A 23,549-nucleotide genomic window follows, 5' to 3' on the forward strand; every position below is an offset into this window, starting at 1 on the left:
GATCGAACGGCTGTGGTGTCTTTTTTGGCGACAATGCGTACAATTAAAATTATCGTGGGGCACAGTTTGTTCATTGGGACTTAAATTCGTGGTTGAGTCCAACCACGAAATCCACGAAAATTAATCCCCCACGAATATTAATGATTTCACAGTATCCTTTCCACACCAATTCTATAATGTAATAAAACGTATTAGCATCTGATAGCCCTTTCATGTTTCCATAGAGTCAACATTTATTACACAAAATTCATTTTGAAAATATTTCTGAAATGTCTAGGTCTGCAGCTCTCAAATACAGAAATATCTTACATCCGAGGCATATACTGACCCTTTCAGACAACATCAAAAAGGACCTTTTGAGCGATTTTGACGAAGTTTCAGAAATCTCTATGTACCCTTGCTCTGTTAGGGACCCCTGTGGGATTTGTGTTTATTCTGAGTTGAAATATGTTCTTGTAGATGAAAAGCTGACATGTCATGCTAAAGCCTAGGTATTTTCGAACCGTTAGAAAATGCTGAAAATTGAGTCCACATTAGCCAAAAAAAGAAGAAAAAAAAAAAAGAAGTCCACGCACAGACAATTTGAAGGGGTGACCCCTGCCTGTGACCCCTGACCAATGCAAAGGCTACTTTCGTTTTCAAGTTTAGCCTGTCTACTTTCATTTTCTTATTTTCTTTACTTCTGGAAATAGCTAAAAGTGGAGTGATGTCATTTTCTGTGTTGTCAAAAACATACCTATGCCTTGAGAGATTGCATAAAAATGTACCCAGTACTAAAATACCATTGAACCTATCTTAGTGACCACCTGTATTATATAGCCACTTATATTTATTGACTTTCACATACTATAAATACAAAAGTATCACGTAATTTACAAGCAAGTCATGGTTCAACCTTACAGAGTTCACAAAACTGATTACAGTTCAGACTTTACAAAGAGGTTATGGTTCAGAGTGTGTCACACTCTCACAGAGGTTATAGATCAGATTGTTCAGCAGAATTCACAAAACTGGTTACAGTTCAGAGTGGTTATGGTTCAAAGTGTGTCGTACACTTCACAGAGGTTATGGATCAGATTGTTCAGCAGAATTCATAAAACTGGTTACAGTTCAGATTCTGCAGAATGGTTATAGTTTAATGTTTAATGTTGATCACACTATCTGATTGTTCATAAAATTGACTATAGGAGTATTTGCAGACTGGTTATGAGTCATTTTTTATAGCATATTCATACACTGGTTATGATCAAGCAGTATGTTCTGGTTATGATCAAAAGTCATGTACTGATTATGAAAGCAGAGTTTGCAGTCTTGCGTATAATTAAAATGCTTAATATAACATACACTATTGACTGTTTATAGCTCAGATTGTGTGTTAGTTTTGAAAGATTATTGTTGTTTAACACTTCCACCTATTGATAATGATGTCATTGGCTATTGAGCAAAATATTTTGGTTCTGATTTATACTCTTGAGCAACATTCATGGCTATATTGTGATTCATATCGTTGTGCATTATTCATGGACTTGTTACAGAGTTTCTAGCACTGTTTGAACGACTTCTTTCATAAAATTCTTTAGTTTTAACAGCACTATGAGTATCTACAAAGGCATCTATCTTTTTGCGTAGATTAGCATGGATTTTCTTAAATGTTTCACTGCCTTCAGTTTTTTCAACAATTGTTCTTCCAAACTCTGCAGTCCTAGTGTCAAAGTCTCTTTCTAAAGAGTTCATCACCTTTCTTTCGTGCACCATATCATTTATAGCATAATTGATTCTAGATGTTCTTGATACTTTCTTCTTCTTTTTCCCATCTTTTGCCTTAGACTTTGATGTCTCGGAATTGGAGTAAAGTGTTGTGATACGTCCGTAGCTTGTTTTACTGGCACCTTGAGAGCTTGGATTTCTTTCTTCTTGCACTTGACCTTTCCCATTTTTGTCAACATCAAATTGAAGCCTGAGATTACTTCTGTCTGATTTCTCAGTGCTTTCAGATGATGTGCTTTTATCTTTAATATTTTTTTCTGAAAATCCTATATTTAATTCATTGTTTAAATTATTTGTTTCAGGTTCTGTTGCATTTTGTTGTGCAGTATCAATATGGCAAGCATCTGCAGTGTTATTATTGTTTGTATGTAAAGCTCCTTCATCTATACACAGGCTTTCTAAATTTTCCACTAGATCAACAGTATCCTCACTATTTTCAGCTTCATCATCAGCCTCATGGCCATTTACTACTTTTGTTTCCTTTTCAGGTTTAACCTTATCTTTATTGTCAGTTACTTTCTTTCTATCATATCTTAGTTTGTTTGCTCTAGCTTTTTGCATAGCATCTAGATCATCTGGTATTGGGTGGTTCTCTTTGATAATCTGTGGTCTGTACCTGCATGTTAATTTACAGTCATCAATCGAGATCACATTAAGCATTCGATTTGACCATGACCTTGACACAATTTGTGGCTGCATGACCTCTGTATCGATATGGCTGTGACCGTGATATTCAGGGTCGCTTACTTTTAAACTGTCAGTATTTTCTATTACAGTTATAGTTTCAGATTCAGTGTCAGCTCTTAGTGAGCCATTCATTTCACTGACACCATTTTCGAATAGCTCGGGTTTTAGTTCATTGGCTTTTCCACTTTTCATAGACTTTCTTGTAGTCGCAGAGTAAAGATCTTTCCTTTGAGCTGAATAGTGCATTTGCGAATCTATTAGGTTATTATTTACAGTATGAACATCAGTTCCAAAAAATTGTCTCCTTGGTGCTGATGGTAGCCTGGTAACAGCAGTTACAGGCCTCTGACGCTGCGGATATAGAGCAGACTTACTACGGCTTGGCTCATTTTTATCTACCTTCATATTGTATTTTGTTACATCAATTTTCATAAAACTGCCAGATTTAGGTCTGCAAGCTCTGTTTGGTCTGTAGTACCTATTAACCTGCCTTGTCCAGTATTCAATATGGGCCAATTTTTTCACAGGCAGGAACACCTCCCCATCTTTCACAGTACTTAAAATGTTTGCATGTTTGCTAGCAAGTGTTGAGAGTTTCTGTGCCTCACTCCAGTCGTGGAGTTGAGTGTGGAAGTCAAGGGCTTTCTGATTCATTCTAGCTCCAAGGTATGTATCAGAGGAGATCCCTGGATCTTCTTGAAGAAATTCCTTCATGATTTCTAGCACTTCTACTTCCCTTATAATGGACAAATCTGAAATGAAAAATGATGTACAGTATTATTGGATTAAAGCTATTCAAGATAAAAGATTTTTAGTTATTCTTACACAAAAAAAAATGTTGTCTAAAACAAAAGGAAAAGAAAGTAATATACATGTACATTATTAAATAGGTGTAGATCTTATGTCTTGAAAATAGTTGAAGTTATCGTACATTAACTGAATTAGATGATTCCTTTTTGGTATTCTAAGTATAGGTTACTAATTAAGAGCAAATTCATTTTTGAAATTCAGTCTGAGCCTGGTAATCTCTGTTTGAGTTGGCATTGATCAATATTAAAATGATTATATTTATATAGTAAAATGTTTTTAAGGTTATCTCCACTTTGTTGATGATATAATGCTAAATTACCTCCTACATAAACCACAAAATAATCATGATCAATGTGAACCCTAATGACAGGTTTGATTTGATAAACTTATTTCATGCAGTCAGTTGGTATTAAATTCCAACATTTTAGTGGACCAAGATCATTACTCTGATAGAGTCCAATACATTATACCGGCCTAATCAATTATATCTCTCTGTATATTGAATTTTGATACTACTTTGTTCATTTAAAGTTCAAGTGGCTATGATTTTGTCTTTAGGTTTTAGATTTTGTCTGCAGATATTAGTTTATTACATTGAACTTTATTGTAATTATGTAATCCTGTTTATTTCACAGGCTTTTAAATATTCAGTTAATTAACAAAAAGGAGAAGATCTGAGGAGACAAGGACTTGTGAACTTACAATCATAATTTTCAGTATAAAAAAATCCATTATGAATAAGGTTTATTACACAAAGTTTCAAACATCATTATGATAATCCAAGTTGATAGCACTACCAGTGAAAATGAATTTAAATTTCACACAATCATTCACTGTGATGATCTGACATGCAGTACTCAAGTTCCATAACTCTGATTTGTTGTTGTTGTTTTTTTTTCATAAAGTTATGGCTCTTTTTGACATTTGGTATTCTTTCATGAATTTTGTTTTGTGACACAGCTTTTGAATAAGTGTAAAAGTCTTTCAAACCGAGGCCACTTGGTCCAAGGTCATAGTCACCCTTGGAGGTCAAATGTCAAGTGGCTTACATTCATTTCAGCCCCATATCTTTTAAACGGTTAAGAAGATTTTCATTAAATTAGCATGATGTAGTACCTCAAGACCACCTGCAGTACACTTGCCCAGTAAACTTAATCTAAAGTCAAGGTCACACCTAGAGGTCAAAGATATAATAGCTCAAATTTCTGTCTGCTTTATAGTTTCTTAACCACTGGAAGGATTTCCATGAAACTAGAGTCATTTGTTAGCCTCATCCAGACACCATGCAATGTGACAAAATCCACAGCACTGAATCCAAGGTCAAGGTCAAGGTCACACTGGAAGGTCAAAGGTCATTATCACAACATTTAACTTTCCCTGCAGGTGGTATTAATCACCTTTAGTTATAGCTCTAGCTGAATTGTTGAAAATTTGTTAGTAAATATCCCATGTTACCTTTTATGGGAAAATGCAAGTGCATAATCGTAGAAGCTCTGCTTTTCAAAGATTTCTCATTTACATAAAATTGCATGAAATAAAGTATAGTATATTGGTGACGTATTATGCAGATTTGCAAGATTTACCTTATCATCTAGAGATTAAGAAATCAAAGTTTTTTTATATAATAGCATTGAACTCCTTAATCGCAGTCCATCTAAGGTGTAGGTTTGATTTGGCATGTAATCTTTATTCGACAAATTAATGCAAAATTCTAATCTCTTTATTACTTTTGACGTAATTAATTTTGAAAGGATGATATCTTAGAGTCTCCAGTCACATTTAAATGCATGAATTGATTTGCCATACAGACCTATGATAGTGAAAATTATTTATTTATTTTCAAAAGCCGATCACGAGTCTAAAACGGTTGTAATGTACCAATATGCAATGAAATTGATAACATCAAGGATTAAAGCTTTTTTTGCATGAAATATAATCGTAGATGTAAATAATAAAATTATTGCTTCAAGTGATTTTGCCTTTGCAACCAGTGCAGACCAAGATCATGCTGTGCCTAGTTACCGCATATCAGTGGCTCAAAGAGCCAGATGATAGATACTTTTTCTTGCATGCTGAAATCTTCATTATAAAGAAGAAATACAGTAAAACAAATGCTTTTCCTTAAAGCACAACTTTAAGCAGCATATGAATTTTTGCATTCATTCATAAATTAAAGCACGTTAGTCATCTTACACCCTAACATGTAAGATGAGTTTTCCTAGCAATGGCAAAAACATGGGAAAATCATGATCGGTATGAGGGAATGAATATTGAATAATATGCAAATATGTAGCTGAACTGTACACAGATACATGAAATTTAATCAAATCAAGAATTTGATTATAAAAAAATTAAATGCCCTGTTTAACTTAAGTGAGTTGTTAGGAAAAAAATATTCTAATATATATTGCAATTTACTTGTAATATCCTGACTACATCATGGGTCAGAATAGCAGAGACAGACAAAATAAGGCTATTATAAATTATGCGTCTTAAATTGGGCTATATTAATCAGAAGTAAGTTTCATAGGGAAAAGGAAAAAGGTAATGTTCTGTATTTTATCATTAATAATTCAGTGTTTACCATCAGGAGCGATGTCGGTTGACATGTTTCCAGTTTTATTGGTCGGCTCCCTGTGTATTGACTAATCCAGCCTAGAATTCCTGAAGTACCAGCATTAACTAAGCCAGAATAGACACTAAATCCTGTCTGAATTGTCACATATTGTTCATTGTTATTGTATCTTCCAGGGGTAAAACAAATAATAAAAATATACACACTCTAAATCAGCTATCCTTCAGTTTGGCAACTTTTGAAATTTAAAGTGTCTCTTTTGTTACTAGTTGTGTCTCTCTGTTAAAAACGTATACCCCAAGGAGTGTGTTTCTAAAATAAACGCTAATCTAATCATGCTTATTTAAATGTTAATCTGATAATCTTTGATTATGAAAGTTTATGGCGTATTATATAAGCCAAGAATCAGATTACGATCTAGTTTTTTCTCTTTTTTTTTTGTTAAAATATATTTTACATTCTTTCTAAGTTGCAGTGATTTGTAAATTCTTCTATATCATTATGTAACATTTTGCATTACATTCACATTTAAGTATCAAGAGATACTGGATTAAAATGTCGCGGTTCAGTCTGTAGAAGTAAATAGGGTATATGCAAGGTTGGGTAATATCAGTTAATCAGTACAAAAAAGGCCTGAGCATTGATAATCACGATAGAAACATACCCCATAGTAATCAGGGACTTTAACTTAGGGGTGCAGAAGTCACCCACATATAAATATGTAAACCAAGGCTGGTACTGGACTGTTCAAATTGGCTGAGTTCTTAGACAGATTGTTCTTGGAATAACAGTGTTTAACAGAACAGTTGAACCTGTCTTAGCACCCACCTGTGTTAAGCAGCAACTTGACGTAAGCAGTCAGTTAGCCAGCTTCCCACATTAACATTTTGTTCTTTTATCAGTTTGTATTAAGCAGCTACCTGCTTTTAGCAGTCAAACTGTTGTTGCTCTCTTAGGTGGCTGCTTATCACAGGTTGGAATGTATTAAGCCTTTCAACCATTGTAATTATAGAGGGAATAAGATGAAGTTTCCCAACAAAAGATACATAACTCTTCGGACAACAACAAATACATTGCTTCTTGTAGTGCCTATTACTCTAAATATATAAAGTTGTGACTTAAGGATATGAAGAAAGCATTTTCTTTAATACACTGATATTAAACTTACTGCCTTATCTTCTGGGAAGGGCTTTAATTCTGTCAGCTTTTATGATTTAATGTCTTTTTGTTACATTTTCTATACATATTTAAGACATTTCATCTTTTGCCCTTTTCCTCTATTTAACAATATAGCTTAGACTCTGGTATATTATCCATTTAAACCATTTCATTTAAGAATTTTAATTTTGTGTGATTTTGCTTTTATTTAGATATGAATGGTAGCATAGTGCTGCAAAAATGTCTTAGAGCTAGTAAATCTCTGTTCAAATAATTGACAAATATTTAAAGTTTTATATAAATGTACATTTACTTATATGTTTACAAATCATTTTAGTTGTCATGGTTAATTTCTATGAAAGATTTAGTTGCCTTTTACATTTCTATTATTTTGTCTTGATTTCCATAAAGTAAACTTTTTGTCTGATTTTGTAAATTATAGATTCATTTGATCGGGCGTATTGTAAGTTTTGGTGTTAAATTCAGATTTGCGCTCTATGCATTTTTAAACTTGGGCTCTTGCCACTAATATGCTTTAAAGTTATTGCTTTTGAACATATTGGCATCTTATTTAAATTTGAAACAACCTAAAACACACAGTAATTTGTAAATGTTGTTATACCCAAACAAAAGTCAATGATGCGGCCAATGCCTTGTGAAAGTTTGTAACTTGACCATTGAAGCATTTTTCGAGCTTAAAGTTGCAGGCATTGTAATTGATGCTTGCAGTGCTCACATTAGAAATTTAGTTTGCCGATTAAGTCTTGCTGTTGGTCACAAGCATGCAAGCGGACAGTTTGCCCATCTTAATTACTAAATTTTAAAAGATTGCGACGTTAGCTTGCGATGCTCCTAGAAATTATTTGCAAAACTCCTTTAGTTCATTCATGATCGTATAAAAGGGAGGTAATATATTTAACCAATATTAATTTTTATATGCAAAATACGTTGTTTTAAAAAATTTGTCCCTGATTCTTAAGTCTTTATCTACTGATCACTACAAATACATTTTGTATTGTTTCATGAAGGTGCCGAAGTTTTATAAACTGTGCAGTTTGTCAAATTAAAGGAAGTACATATATAATTAAATTTTTGACTCTCATGTTATTTAAACTGTCTCACACACCTAAATAAGGTTGAGGAAGATAGTGTATGTTGCAAGCTTGTGGGATCATAACAAGGTTGCAAGAGACTCGCAAGTGTTTTTGTCCACACCCATGTAAGTGTGGGTAAGCTTGGAAGATTGTGCAAGCTTGCAATCTTATTATGATTGTGCAAACTTGCAAAGTCACAATTAAGATCGCTAGGGTTCCAATCGCAAGCGTGTGCAACCTTACAAGCTTGCAAGATTTTAAATAGGTTGTAGAAAGCACACCAATGAGTTCGCGCAAGCTTAGATAATGGTTGCGATGCTTCCAATCGCAATTTTGCTGCATACTGAAACAAGTTTGCTGCACACTTGTTATAATGCAAGTTTAATTAAGCTTGCCATTTTGGTTTGGGTTTGCTTTCACTGTAGTCTCATTTATATAGGTTTGGTCCTTGACCCCAGCTAAAACAATTTAAGTGTTTTTTTAGTCACTGAGTGGAGAGTGAAAACCAGAAAGCATTAGAAGAGAATATGCACCTTATTTCACATTGTCCGTTTGTTGCTTGTCCTTTCTTCAGCCCTCAGTCTGGTACATACATGTATAGGGCAATTTATTCGGATTTAAGAAAGGGGCAATCTGGAAAATTATTATAGACTGTTCTAATTTTGTTGCTACATGAATGTGCAGGTGCTATTGTAACAAAACCATGTTGTGTTAGAAGATTTTCAGTTGCTCAGCAAATGGCTTGTCATGCATTTCTTCTGGACATTAAAAAAAACTGCCTACATTTAGAATGTATATTTGCCACCGGATGTATTTTCCGCTACTATTTGCTTATCTTAAGTATTATTACATATCATGTTGAAATGGAATATCTACCTTGAAGTGGAATATTGTTTGTAAAGATTTTTGAAATGCTATTAAAGGTGTCTATTTCACTGTAATCATATACTTACACGCCATAAATCTTCACCTTAAATGCCTTTACGTCATGCCAGTTTAAAGGACCCTTTATAATTCATTCGCATTTAATATTAAGTTATGTTCATCTGATTGTTGGGCTGGATCTTTTTTCTTTCACTTGATAATTAGAATGGAATAAGTAGTTTTGAAATTTAAAATGAATCTAGTAAAAAAAATGTGCATACTCCTGAGGAAACTATTATATCCTATTTACAAAATTGTAGAAACTTGATATATTGTAGGCCTACATTTTACAATTAAGCCTATGCAGACTCATAAAAGCTTTTAAATTATGTATTTGAAGTTTTGTCATATGAATATAATGTATGAAAACCCATGAGATTGACCCTACTTTTTCTTTTCTTTTGTTAATTAGTTATTTGTATGCAGAAACTTTCAGTGTAAGACACTGCTTCTCTCCAGAGTTGTAAAATGAAAATGATTTGATTTTCTCACAAAAAAGTTAATAAATTGTAAAAATTGGATTATACTTATCTTGATTTTTTATAGAAAAAAATTAGTCAATAAAAGCCTTACCTTCTTTGTTTATTTATCCACTTAACCTGATTGAAACAATCCATTTTGCTGTTGATTTGCTCACTTAAATATTTAATATTTCAAGTCTTAGTGAGTTCTTTTTTTTCTCACTGTAATTACTATCGTGTAATATTAATTAAATATCTTCTCTTATTTTCTTTCTACCAAACACCCTTTCCCTGATCCAAAGAATTTAAGTATAATGTTAAATGGAAAGTGTTCCTCATATCAAACTGAAGCGTTCATTCAAAATTGATCAACTGATTGGACTAGATGTACCATGACCTTTTTATTTCATAAAAAAATGTGGATGTGAATATGGCATAAGTCTGCATTTAGGGGTTAATTCAGTGTATTTTGTATCACCTAAGTGTAATTTGCCACCAAAACCACTTTATTTGGTGGGATTAGGTGCATTGGTGAAATATCAAATCGTGAGTTTTTTATGTGGTATGAAATGACTAAATTGGTGGAAGTAGGGTCATCAGTTTTTGCTCATGGTGGAAAGGGTAGAGCTTTAGGAATTTAGGTATTAGCTTATTTCTTGTTTTTAGTAAAAAAAAACTTAGCTATTTGTGTGATGTTGATTTTAAAAAGATGAATACATAAGACATTGGGATTACTGTTGAAAATAGCTCCTGACAAGACTCAGGTTGGCTATGATGTGATCATCACAGTACTCTCAAATTTTACTTTGACACGAACCCCTGCTAAAACTGCACATTGTCAATCACTCGAAACACAAATGTTCCCGTGCACCACATAATTATTCAAGAACTTGTCAAGCAGAATCTTGGTTCCATGTGCAACGAAGGAAAAATTTAGAATTACTTCCCTTTAAACAATCCAATAATATTGGCTTGAACATGCTAGTAGGACTCTTACCAAGTTTGAAATCTGACCCGGATTCTAGTTATTGGCAAAAGCGGTTCTATGATTTGTAATGGAAACCTTTAAAAATTACTGACTCAAAAATCAGAAGCCCTAGGTAGATATTTATGTAGCATTCTATGGGCCTCTCAAAGTTTTCAATAACATCCGCGATCAACTGTTTCCAGTTATGTACTTGAATCTTGCAAACTAATAAAAAAATAACCAGGAGGACTGAGCTATATTTGCAACATTCCATTCACAAAATTTCATGATCTGAGCCCAAGGTACTTAGAGTTTTATCATCTGGAAAACTGTTTAAACTGTTCCAGGTCGCTGTGATTTTGACCTTTGACCTACTGGCCTCCAAGTCAATATGGGTCACTGCTGGTCATGACCAACCTACATATAAAGTTTCATGATCTTAGGCCCAAGCATTCTTGAGTTATCATCCGGAAACCAATTGGTCAACATACCAAATGACCGACAGACTGACCAACATCTGCAAAACAGTATACCCAGGCTCCTTCTTCAAAGGGTTTCATTAAAATGAGAATAAATTATGCTGACTCTAGCTGGACAAAAATAATATTCAAAATGGTATACAGAAAATTTGAATTTTCCTTCTTTTGTGAGACAGAATATTTATTGCTTATTATAGCTTTGCATTATATTCAATGAAAGACAGAAAAGGTGGAAAATAGGTGGCAGCTAGTGGAAAATTGGCTGTACTAGTGAATCTGAAAAGATCATTTTTAAATGTGTCTGCAGTGTATTATTTCTGCATGAGTGAAAGTTGGTTAAGATAAGATTAATGATAGATCAAGTTACAAGCTCCCACACAAATGTATAGAAACAACCCCAGGTGGAATTTGGGTCAGTTAAGATTTATATTATGCAGGCAAACATCGGTCAGATGCAAAGAAATAGTTCTTGCCTATTCTCTTCATGAATTGAAAAAAAAGAAGTGTTTATAAAAAGGATGTTTTTACAATAGCTTTTCAACTTAAGGATTTGACACCTTCTTTAGTGACCAGGAAAGTACATGTGTGGAATCAATTTATCTGTGTAGTAATACCAAATTTGAAATCTGGCATTTGATGAGTCCGCCTGGGAGAAACTGGAAACACATTGTGAGAGGTAACAATATTATACTGTTTATTTTTTTTTTTAAATTTTTACTGTCTTTAACATTGTCTTAATTACTTACTCTTAACAAATACTTGGGAAATTTTAAAAACATTTACCAAACTGTTTTGAAATTAAAGTCAACAAATCTCCTTTTATGTCTTAGGAAGTTTGGCAGATGGATAAATCCCAGATATATTTTCTTGAATATAGCTCAATATGTTTATAACACTGTTGTAAAATTGTATCATTTTGTAATTATTTACATTATTAATTAGCACTTAGGATACAATATGTACTTTAAACTGTTCATACCAGGTACCTTCTGGGAAAAAAGTGCAACTTTGTGACATGATATGCCTGCCTGACTGTATATACCTGAGCAGCATACAGCTTATTACTGCATAAAAGAAACATTATCAAGATAATTTTGAATCAGGTAAATATTATATGTTTTATAAAAGCTTATGTTTAAATAACCCTTAATTTTTAAAGAAATACACCAATTAATAGAAATTCCTGGCATATTATACGATAAATATTAATTATAAATGTGATGAAAAACCCAAGTGTCAAAGGCGGAGGGATATTATTTTTGGCATTGTCCTTTCTTTTTTATCTGTCCGTCGGATTAACTGAAAATGCTTGTAATTCATGTAATTGGAAAAATATTTTTATAGCTTTGTCTATATAATCACTTAACCTCATGTAATTATGATAAGCTCATTAACACTGCTCAACACTGCTCAATTATTTACCTACTAAGTAAAAGAAGTATTTCCCCTTGATCTGGTAAAAAATAGGGATTTTTCCTGCATCTATTGATGGACCTTACAAAAATATAGATCACTACAGGACAGCATAACCTACATAACAAGTAATCCATTGATAAATATTCATGAAATTTGACACAAGGTGAAAATCACCTTAGAGCAATGGTGCTTCCACATCTTTCATCAATTCTCAAGTTCTTGTTACTGATTCAAGATGCATTATATTTCCACAAAACAATGTAACCGTTTGAGTGAATAGAATTTTTTCTACAATGTAGATTTTGATGAAACTTCTTACAGTTATAATAAAGATGTTGCATATTACTGCGAAATCATTTTTATTCGCGTAGGACGAATTTTCGCGTATTTCGCGCTAGAACCGATGCATGAATTTAAGACCGCGCTGTTATTATTTTTTAATTTATTTTTTCATTTATAAATTGAAAATGTGTGAATTAAAGCCCGCGTGAAACAGTCCTTTTTACGTTTGCTTGAAATTTCATGCCAGCGAATTTAAATGATTTCACAGTATTTGACATAGATTAAGTTTGTAGAGTTCTTTGTTATGTCAGTGAGTTCAGTTTTGTCTTTCGATTTCATATATTTTCTAGAGGAATTTACAGTTTTCTGCAAAATTATTCAGAATGTTAGAAAAATTTAAAAATCTATTAATAGATGACATTGTATGTTTGCTGTTACAGATTTTGTGCTGGAAAAATGGCCTTACACCAAAGGAGTGAAATTTGGAGAGTCATTCACCATCTACTTAAGCCATCCTGGAATATGAAAAAATAAGACTGCATTGACAACATCCTGATCCTCGCATTCAGATCTTTTTTTGATTTCTTGTGAAGAGTCTTTGATTTTTCATAAAAATAAAAAATATATTAATTTATTTGATTTTTGCTTACTACTGAGTTTTTCAGATTCAGCAGGTGCAGCCAATTTCCACTAGTTGCCACGTATTTTCCTACTATTGCCAGCTATTTGGTGGCATTTAGTGGAAAATAGGACTGCCACCATAGTGGCGTTTTGGTGTGAAATTTTGTCTGCTTACTGCCACCTGTTAGTGACGTTTAGTGGAAAATATTTTTACACCATAATGGTGGCATTTTAGTGGTAATTTGTCTAAATACTCCACTTACTGCCACCATGAAGGTGGTTATTGGTGGAATTAAGTGGCAAACAAATTTTCCACCATAATGGTGGCATATTGGTGTTAAACTGTCTAAATACTCCACTTATTGCCACCCAAAGGTGTACACAAGTGGAAAGAGGTGGAATTTAGTGGAAAACAGGTTTGCCACTGTCCTGTTCATTTTTTCACCATTTTGGTGGCATTTTAGGTGGCATTTTGGTGGAAAATTGTCTAAATACTCCACCATTGAAAAGGGTGGCATTATAGTGGCAAATCTAGGGACGGGCGACTGATGGTACACAACCGTTTAAAAGATGATCAGTAAAATAAATGCGATCCTTCTGGTATAAGAGCTCTATCAACGTGATTACTTAGTGTACATAATCGTATCAATAGATAGTTACGTTTGTGCCACACAAATCATTAATTATGTCACGATATGGCATGCTTGGGAAATATACAAATCGTGAAGTATATTGGCATGCAAATAGACAAAATTTGATCAGTGGACAGGTAGCGTCAGTCAGGATATTTGCAACTCATGGTTATGACAAAGGTTACGAGCTCTTAGAACATTATGATTTATGTAGCTTATCTTTGTTTTTAGCTCAACTATTCAAAGAAAAGTCTAGCTATTCTGCTCACCCTGGCGTCGGCATCGGCGTCACACCTTGGTTAAAGTTTTGCATGCAAGTACATATAGCTATTACTTTAGGGCATATAGCTTTGAAACTTATTTTTAGCTCACCTGAGCAAAAGACTCAGGGTGAGCTATTGTGATCACTCACCGTCCGTCGTCCGTAAACTTTTACTTTAAACGACATCTCCTCATAAACCGCTAGGCCAATTTCATCCAAACTTTACAGGAATGTTCCTTGGGTGAAGCTCTACAAAAATTATTCAAAGCAGAACTCTTGTTGCCATTGCAACAGAAAGGAAAAACTTTAAAAATCTTCTTTCAAAAACCAGAAGCCCTAGAGCTTAGATATTTGCTGTGAAACATTGCCTAGTGGACCTCTACCAAGTTTGTTCAAATCATGACCCCGGGATCAAAATTGACCCCGCCCAAGGGGTCATATGATTTTACATAGGAAAATCTTAAAAAATCTTCTTCTCAAAAACCAGAAGCCCTAGAGCTTAGATATTTGACATGTAGCATTGCTAGTGGACCTCTACTAAAGTTGTTCAAATCATGATCCCGCGGTCACTTGATTTTACACAGATTTCTATAGGAAAATCTTCAAAATTAAAAAAAAAAATAAACCAGAAGGCCTAGAGCTTAGATATTTGACATGTAGCATTGCCTAGTGGACCTCTACAAAATTTGTTCAAATCATGACCCCGCCCCAGGGGTCTCTTGATTTTACATAGGAAAATCTTCAAAAATTTTCTAAAAATAAACCAGAAGGCCTAGAGCTTAGATATTTAACATGTAGCATTGCCTAATAGACTTCTACAAAATTTATTCAAATCGTGACCCCCGGGATCAAATTGACCCCACCCCATGGGGTTACTTGATTGTACATAGAAAAATCTTCAAAATTTTCTAAAAATAAGAGCTTAGATATTTGACATGTAGCATTGCCTAGTGGACCTCTACAAAATTTGTTCAAATCTTGATCCCCCAGGGTTAAATTGACCCAGCTCCCAGGGGTTACTTGATTGTACATAGGGAAATCTTCATAAATTTGCTAAACATAAACCAGAAGGCCTAGATCTTAGATATTTGACATGTAACATTGCCTAGTAGACTTCTACAAACTTTGTTCAAATCATGACCCCCAGGGTAAAATTGGCCCCGCCCGAGGGGTTACTTGATTGTACATAGAAAAATCTTCCAAAAAATGTCTAAAAATCATCAGTTTGACATTTGAAACATGTAGCTCATATTACTCAGGTGAGCGATCCAGGGTCATCATGACCCGCTTGTTTGTTTTTCTAGGTCTATTACCAACCTCACTGGGTCAGCATAACTCTGACATGTATTTTGGGCAAATTATGCCCCCATTTGGACTTAGAAAATCCTGGTTAAAGTTTTGCATGCAAGTTACTATCTCTAAAACTAATGCAGATACAGGATTGAAACTTTATAAATATTTTAACATTTAGGGTAATATTCCTGCTCCTGGGACAACAATTCGAATAGTCGAGCATTGGCTGTCTTATGAACAGCTCTTGTTAGTTTTGCTCTCAGATTTTTCCGTTTTAATGCATAGAACTAAAAACAAGAAAGCAATAATTGTCAGAATACACAGTAGTGTTACCTTAGTTGAAGTGCTTCTGTTGTATTTGGTTATGCAACATGTAGGATATCATACCAAATCTTTTAACTATGGGACTTAAATTGACTAAAGACTTTGATTGGTGGACCAGTTCATCATTGTTTATAATTAAGCAGTTTATACTTATCTTTTGAGAACACTGTAGAAATTATAATATTATCACCAAGACAAGGGCTGGCATGAAGGTCAACGTCATGTAGGTCCTTTTGTGTCAGGTTTCATTTTGTTGAGAGATTTCAAATTAACTTTCAAGTCACTTCAGTAATTACAGATATGCCTTTGCTGTATCATATTAGACGAGAGTGCATATTGTTCACTTATGTTTTGACCGACCAGTATTCTTACATTCTGTAGCAGTACAGTGATCTGTTCTAATCAGAAATAGAGGATGAATGACTTCAAACACATTGTCTATGGAGAAAGTGTGTACCTCCCCTGTGGATCAAACTTATTGTCTTGTACTCTACAGTAGGACTACATAATGAGCAAAACACAATCATAGGTCTTCACAGGTACATGTAGAGAAATACAACACCTTCACAGCCATATGTAAAGGAGAAGAAACCTCGCGGCCGTATTTAGAGCTGAAGCCATAAATTAACAGTATTTCAGAAAACTTTACATTGCCAGTTCATAGTGGTTAGTATAAGGCATGTGTGACGTTAAAGTTACACACAGCATACACAAAAAACTAGTTTCAAATCAGTAAGAAGAGAATGTTTGAGCCTCTAGACATCAGATCTTAAAACTTTAGGCTGTAGATAAGTCAGTGAGACTGAGCCAGCCGAAGATAAACTATACTGAATGATTAAATTAATATTTCACAGGTCTGCAAGTTTGCTGGGTATTATAAATCAACCAAGTCTGTCAAAAGCCAATTACATACTGGATTTAGAGGCTTAAACTGATCTTTAAACACATTATTTCAATATTTTTATATAACTTTTGTATTTAGTGGCTTAAACCTATCTATAACATTTTGTTTCAATATTTTTACAAAAATTTTCAACTTGTTTAATTTTCAAAATGGCTAAACCCTAGCCAAATGCATACAGTTCAATATCAGAAATAAAGAAAGATACCAGAAAAATAAATGAGCCGTGCCATGAGAAAACCAACATAGTGGGTTTGCGACCAGCATGGATCCAGACCAGCCTGCGCATCCGCGCAGTCTGGTCAGGATCCATGCTGTTCGCTTTCAAAGTCTATTGCAATTAGAGAAACCGTTAGTGAACAGCATGGATCCTGACCAGACTGCGCGGATGCGCAGGCTGGTCTGGATCCATGCTGGTCACAAAGCCACTATGTTGGTTTTCCCGTGGCACGGCTCAAATAAAGTTCAAGTGTTTTGGTTTGGTTTATTTGTGGTCTTCTGTAATGCATATTGATCTGGTTAATTAAACATGTAAAGTTCAGAATATATCTTGTTCATTAAACATTTTGAAATTTACATGAAGTTTAAAGAAGCAGAAGTAAAATTTATACCTTTGTATGGTCTGAAGAAAAATATTTCGTAAATTTATAATCCAAATCACAATTTGTATTAATTATACATTAACAAAAATAAAATGACTTTACCTCCAGAGAGGAAATTAGATACCACTGTATTGTATTTAAATAAGAAAGATTCACACTGACTTAACTTTAACTGATTGATATAATAAAGGTTATAAATTAGGAAAGCGAAATTTGACATATATTGTTGTCAGACTTTTTGTTCTTACTGTATTATAATATATTAAATAGATTGTTATAACATGAAAAGTCAAAGTGCACTGATTTTTTTAGATCATTATAACATGAAAAGTGAAAGTGCACTGATTTTTTTTAGCTTGTCTGTTTGTTTTTTTAATCTCCAAAATATTTATTCCACTTCATTGCTGGCATTGGCGATGGTTAATTACGTTTTTTGTGAAAATATTATTATGCTATAAGTTTGTTAAGGGTTCGATGGATATTTGATGTCATCATCAAATCATTGAAAGAAAAAGTTGTATGACACGAAAATTGAACAGCTTATAAAATAGGTATATTATTCTAAAAACCAATTGTCAATTTATTGATAAATGCTTGAATTCCCGAATAGGGTCCAAATTAAGGGGCCACACTTCTGGACAGTGTTAAGCACCTTTAAAATCTCACCATTGTCAAAGAAATGTTGCGCATCTTCATTTTGAAGCATTTGCAGCACTGTACGAGTGTTGAAATTTCGATTGACAAGGTTAAACATCATTTTCAGGAAGTTTGAAAATTGTTTATTTTCATTTCTTTACAAATGGAATTGTTTTTCAAAGGGGAACAACTTTTTGAAAATAAATAAGAGACAGTACGGAACACAATGGGAAAACATGTATTGAATGACTAGAATATCGATAAAGACGTTGTTCGTTTGTAAAACATTGTAAGAACTTATTTTCATGGTTTATAATTCTCTTTTTATTGATTAATCATTTCTGTTTCATGAAAGTGATTATGCACATTTGCTTACAATAGTTGTTTCCCTTTGATTTGATTGCAAATAGCATTATCTGTCAAAAATGTGTATGGTGGACAAATAGAAAAAAAAAAAAAGTAAATCAATGACAATCTTACATATTTCTTAATTTTAGAACTCTTTGTTCTATTTGTCCGTAATATGCAATATTTCACAGTTTGTCATTTACAAACTTTGAACATGTAATGGCTTTCATGAAACAGACATGATTATGCCATAAAAAAGATATGAACCGTAAATTGATTGTCTCACAATTGTCTTTAAATCGACAACATCTTATAAGATTCTTTCACTGGTTGTAGGTGCAGATGGGAATTTCCGGTCTCGAGGGTAACTGTTTAGGCGGTAACGAGGTTCCTACCGAGTTACCGCCTAAACAGTTACCCGAGAGCCAGATATTCCCATCTGCACCTATAACCAGTGACAGAATATTTTTCTTGCATACCGATATCAAGATATAATAATAAAAATAAAAACAGTCGAACGGCTTTCTTTTTAGAACTATTTCTTATAGCAGCGTATTTAAACAAAGCGCGGGAAATCAACGTCCGTAAACAGGAAAGACGTCATGACGTTTCAAAGACAAATAACAATGCTTAGTTCCGGTTTTGTTTTATCAGTTGCAGCGTAACGTTATGAATTTTTGATAAAATAACGTGTTTTGAATCGAGAAATATACTATCAGGAACAAAGAGGAACTGTCAAGGTACTGGATTTTTATTCCATTTTTCGAAATAAAATATAAATAACTACATAAATCTTCTACATATATGTAGTTCGTAATACGTCATTTAAAGCACGAGAGTCATCTTACACCCCGGGGTGTAAGATGGATTTTTCCAGCACCGGTAAAAATACCGGAAATCCCCGTCTGGTATGCAAGAATTACCAATAAACTCTGTCCAATACATGTTTAAACGCATTGTCCCATACTGCTCCAAAGATCAAATATTAACAAGAAGTTATTCCCCTTTAAAATAGAATTCCCTTTGTAAAGAAATATAAACAATCAATTTTCAAAATTTCTAGAAAAGATGATCACTCCTATTATTCGAAATTTCAGTACTCATACATTGTTGCAAATGCATCAAAACAAAGATGTGCAACATTTCTTTGAAAATGGTTAGATTTTAAAGGCTCTGAACTGTCTAGAAGTGAGGCCCCTTATCGTGGTCCCTTTCCAGGAATTCAAGCATCTATCATTAAATTAGACATAGCACTAGAATTTTAGAATAATGTACTTATTTAATAAGCTGTGCAATTTTCATGTAAAACAACTATTTCTTTCTATGATTTTATGATGTTCCAATTTCAAGATGTCAAATATTCATCGAATCCTTAATCATTATTAGGTAAGTATTCATATAGCCAGAACTCTTTCTTTGTTTTTCAGAACTACATATGTACCTCTTAAATTGATATTTCTTGGGTAAAATGTTTGTTTGGGTCCACTTTATGTACACTAGCTTATTATCGTTAACTTTATAATTAAGACTAAGAACCACAACTCTCTATTGAATTATGGTCCTTTTAGTTAGTTGGTATTTCTTGGTTAAAGTGTTCCAGTACTTTCCTTGAAAACTATGAGAGCTATATAGCTTTGAAACTGAAATTGTGCAATTGTTTTTCATCATTAGATAGGCAAGCATGTCAAGAACCACAACTCTAACTTGCATTTTATTCAAATATTCAAATAATGGCCCTTTTTGTACTAAGAAAATAAAATGAAATTTCTTGGTTGACATTTTAGGTACTCTCTTCATAAATACTGTAAGAGCTATAGGTTTGAAACCTTGTACACTTCTTTATTATCTTTAGATGACTAATTAGGCCAGGAACCGTAACTCTAGCTTGGAATATTGCCTAATCTTAGACCCTTATCAAACGATAATTGGCACCTACAGGCAGTGTTCTGGGGTATTTTCGCCACTAGATTGTGTCATATATTATAAATCACCTCTGGATCAAATTGCAGTTTCAGTGAATGCATACAAATTTGTGATTTGTAATTAATGCTTTAATAATGTCAAAATAGCTAAAAGGAAATATTGACACACATCGTTTAATGTAGTCACAACATTAAATTATTGTTTTCTGACTTTATATATATCTAAAGACGAAACAGGTTACATTAATTATATTAAATTCAGGTGATTGTAAAAATAGCTTTTAACTCTTAGCCTGCTGGCGGCAAGTGATTCAGCCTTTGCGACCAGTGCAGAGCAAGATCAGCCTGCACATCCGTGCAGTCTGATCATGGTCTGCACTGTTCGCTATTCAGTTAGTAAATTTTCAGTGAACACCCCTTTAAATAATAAATGGTATTGCCCAAATTGAATGATGGACCAGTCCATTTTAGAAATTTAGCAGGCTAAGGGTTAATTATATTATTACAGTTTGAATATATTAGTTGAATTAAGGTACTGACATTTTTTCCTGAAATCAGAAACATTAGCTCTGTCAGATTAAAATGAATATGCAAATCAAGTTTACTGACTAAGTAATCTTTATTTGCAAAGATAATGACATGCCAAAGCAATCAAAACTGAGAACTATTGTTGGTGATAAGTCTTACCTTGCTATAGAATACTTATAGCTGCCTGTATGTAGCTTTGTATGTCATCATTTTTGTCCTGTGTTAGTCTTATATTATGTATTTTTTTTATCAAAATCATTATGAATAGATCATTGCTATGAACTAAACTGTTCTAGCATCTTGTTTTATTAACTCTTCAAATGTCAGCAACATGGCCCGCCTTAGCAACACTTGAAGTTTCAGCATAATTGCCTGCCTTAGCAATGCTTAAAGTTTCAGCAAAATCACCTGCCTTTGCAGCACTTTAAGTTTCAACAATATTTCCTACCTGAGAAACACGTGAAGTGTCAGCAAAATCACCTGCCAGAGCAACACTTAAAACATCAATAACATCTGCTGTCTTAGCAACACTTAAATCATCAGCACTTTATCTTTTCTTAGCAACATCTTTATTAAAGCATCAGCATTTTGTCTTCTCTAAGTAGCACTTAAATCATCAGCACTTTATCTTTTCTTAGCAACATCTTTATTAAAGCATCAGCAGTTTGTCTTCTCTAAACAGTACTTAAATTATCAAAATTTATCTTTTCTTAGCAACATCTTGATTAAAGCATCAGTAGTCTGTATTTTGTCTTCTCTAAGCAACACTTAAATCATCAGCACTGTATCTTTTCTTAGCAACATCTTGATTAAAGCATCAGCATTTTTGTCTTCTCTAAGCAGCACTTAAAGCATTAGCATTTTGTCCTCTCTTAGCAACCATGCATGTTTAATCTCATTCAAAATCCACATGACAATCTGAATAATCTGTAAATCCATAGATTGTCTTTAAATATTTATAATTATGCATTGTTGTACCACCTATACAATGGACATTTAGTCAAAACTTTGTCAATTTTATCTTTCATTTGGACTCCTATCTGATAATCGTTGTAGACATTGTGTACAAAACTTCGGCAAAAATCATTTACCCAATATTTCTATACCCAGCTGTGAAAATTTCATTGTATATGTTCAATTTTTGATTAAAGGTAATCACTTTAATGGTGGTATTTTATTTTGGTAGTTTGGTTTAGAACAGTTATAGTCACTTAATGCATTTTGACCTTAAGGTCAGGGATATTTTAATGGTTTTCCGTGTATGACTTGTTTAATATTGATATTTACAAAACACTGACTTTCATGAATGCAAATTAGTTTTACTTAAAGAATTCGGTAAATTAAAATTCACCATAATTATTGTTTAAAAACATTATTCCCAGTGTTTGCAGAAAATAGGTATTTCAAAAATATGCAAGTTGATTTAACTGACTTCAATAGTGTAAGTTTAATAATAAAATGGATTGCAATAAATGTTGATGTTGGTCATGCAACTTGACTTACAATGGCAGGTTATTGCTGATTAAAATCAAGCTCCATTTTCGATCTCACTATACTCTATATCTAAGAAAGGCTTCTGTAAACATAAACATTGTCATATTCATATAGCTGGTGTTTAATCTGTAGCTTCTACAGTTGATCCCATGTTAGAGTTGTGTTCACAGTGTTGTTGAGACCTAAATAACATAATGATCCTCCACCTTCTCTGTATGTGGGGTAGGTGTGAGTTACTATCCTTCTATTTCATGTGGGGAAGGTTAGAGTTACTATCCTTCTCTTGCATGTGGGGAAGGTTAGAGTAACTATTCTTTTGTTTCCCGTGGGGAAGGTGTTAGTTACTATCCTTCTTTTGCATGTGGGGAAGGTTAGAGTTACTATCCTTCTCCTGCATGTGGGGAAGGTTAGAGTTACTATCATTGTCTTTCATGTGGAGAAGGTTTGAGTAACTATCCTTTTGTTTCACGTGGCAAAGGTGTTAGTTACTATCCTTCTATTGCATGTGGGGAAGGTTAGAGTTACTATCCTCCTCTTTCATATGGGGAAGGTAAGAGTTACTATCCTTCTCTTGCATGTGGGGAAGGTGTGAGTTAATATGTTAATATCGTTCTCTTTCATGTGGGGAAGGTAAGAGTTACTATCCTTCTCTTTCATGTGGGGAAGGTTAGAGTTACTATCATTGTCTTTCATGTGGGGAAGGTTAGAGTTACTATCATTCTCTTGCATGTGGGGAAGGTAAGAGTTACTATCCTTCTCTTGCATGTGGGGAAGGTGTGAGTTAATATGTTAATATCGTTCTCTTTCATGTGGGGAAGGTTAGAGTTACTATCATTCTCTTTCATGTGGAGAAGGTTAGAGTTGTGTTCACAGTGTTGTTGAGACCTAAATAACATTATGATCCTCCACCTTCTCTGTATGTGGGGTAGGTGTGAGTCACTATCCTTCTCTTTCATGTGGGGAAGGTTAGAGTTACTATCCTTCTGTTTCACGTGGGGAAGGTGCTAGTTACTATCCTTCTTTTGCATGTGGGGAAGGTTAGAGTTACTATCCTTCTCTTGCATGTGGGGAAGGTTAGAGTTACAATCCTTCTCTTTCATGTGGGGAAGGTTAGAGTAACTATCCTTTTGTTTCATGTGGGGAAGGTTAGAGTTACAATCCTTCCCTTTCATGTGGGGAAGGTTAGAATTACTATCATTCTCTTTCTTGTGGGGAAGGTTAGAGTTACAATCCTTCTCTTTCATGTGGGGAAGGTTAGAGTTACTATCATTCTCTTTCATGTGGGGAAGGTTAGAGTTACAATCCTTCTCTTTCATGTGGGGAAGGTTAGAGTTACTATCCTTCTCTTGCATGTGGGGAAGGTTAG

General features: G+C 33.8%; 2 protein-coding genes across 6 annotated transcripts in view; one reads left to right on the top strand and one right to left on the bottom strand.

The window, feature by feature from the left end:
* The window catches only part of LOC123562262 (GPI inositol-deacylase-like), a 92,827-nt gene that overhangs the window by 38,702 nt on the left and 30,576 nt on the right, over window positions 1–23,549 (top strand). The gene's annotated exons all lie outside the window — the stretch shown is intronic.
* LOC123564219 (uncharacterized) lies at window positions 785–21,827 on the bottom strand. Of its 5 annotated transcripts, XM_053536851.1 has the most exons (3): window positions 13,788–13,923; window positions 9,589–9,857; window positions 785–3,206 (listed from the first exon to the last, which is right to left on the bottom strand). In XM_053536851.1, the coding sequence occupies exon 3, from the start codon at window positions 3,166–3,168 to the stop codon at window positions 1,519–1,521; it is 1,650 nt and encodes a 549-aa protein (XP_053392826.1). In that variant the 5' UTR covers window positions 3,169–3,206; window positions 9,589–9,857; window positions 13,788–13,923; the 3' UTR covers window positions 785–1,518. The 5 variants fall into 5 exon arrangements, with proteins under 5 accessions (XP_053392826.1, XP_045213543.2, XP_045213544.2 ...); XM_045357608.2 differs by lacking the exons at window positions 9,589–9,857; window positions 13,788–13,923 and adding an exon at window positions 21,138–21,827; XM_045357609.2 differs by lacking the exons at window positions 9,589–9,857; window positions 13,788–13,923 and adding an exon at window positions 20,849–21,827.

The sequence above is a fragment of the Mercenaria mercenaria genome, chromosome 2 (genome assembly GCF_021730395.1).
Source record: "Mercenaria mercenaria strain notata chromosome 2, MADL_Memer_1, whole genome shotgun sequence".
NCBI classification, from domain to species: Eukaryota; Metazoa; Mollusca; class Bivalvia; order Venerida; family Veneridae; genus Mercenaria; species Mercenaria mercenaria.

Excerpts from the sequence above, each read along its gene's own strand:
- LOC123564219 (XM_045357610.2), bottom strand. The coding sequence starts at position 5,873 with ATGTCAACCGACATCGCTCCTGATG. Across the intron at positions 3,207-5,848 it reads AACCGACATCGCTCCTGATG|ATTTGTCCATTATAAGGGAA; the intron begins GTAAACACTGAA and ends TTTTCATTTCAG.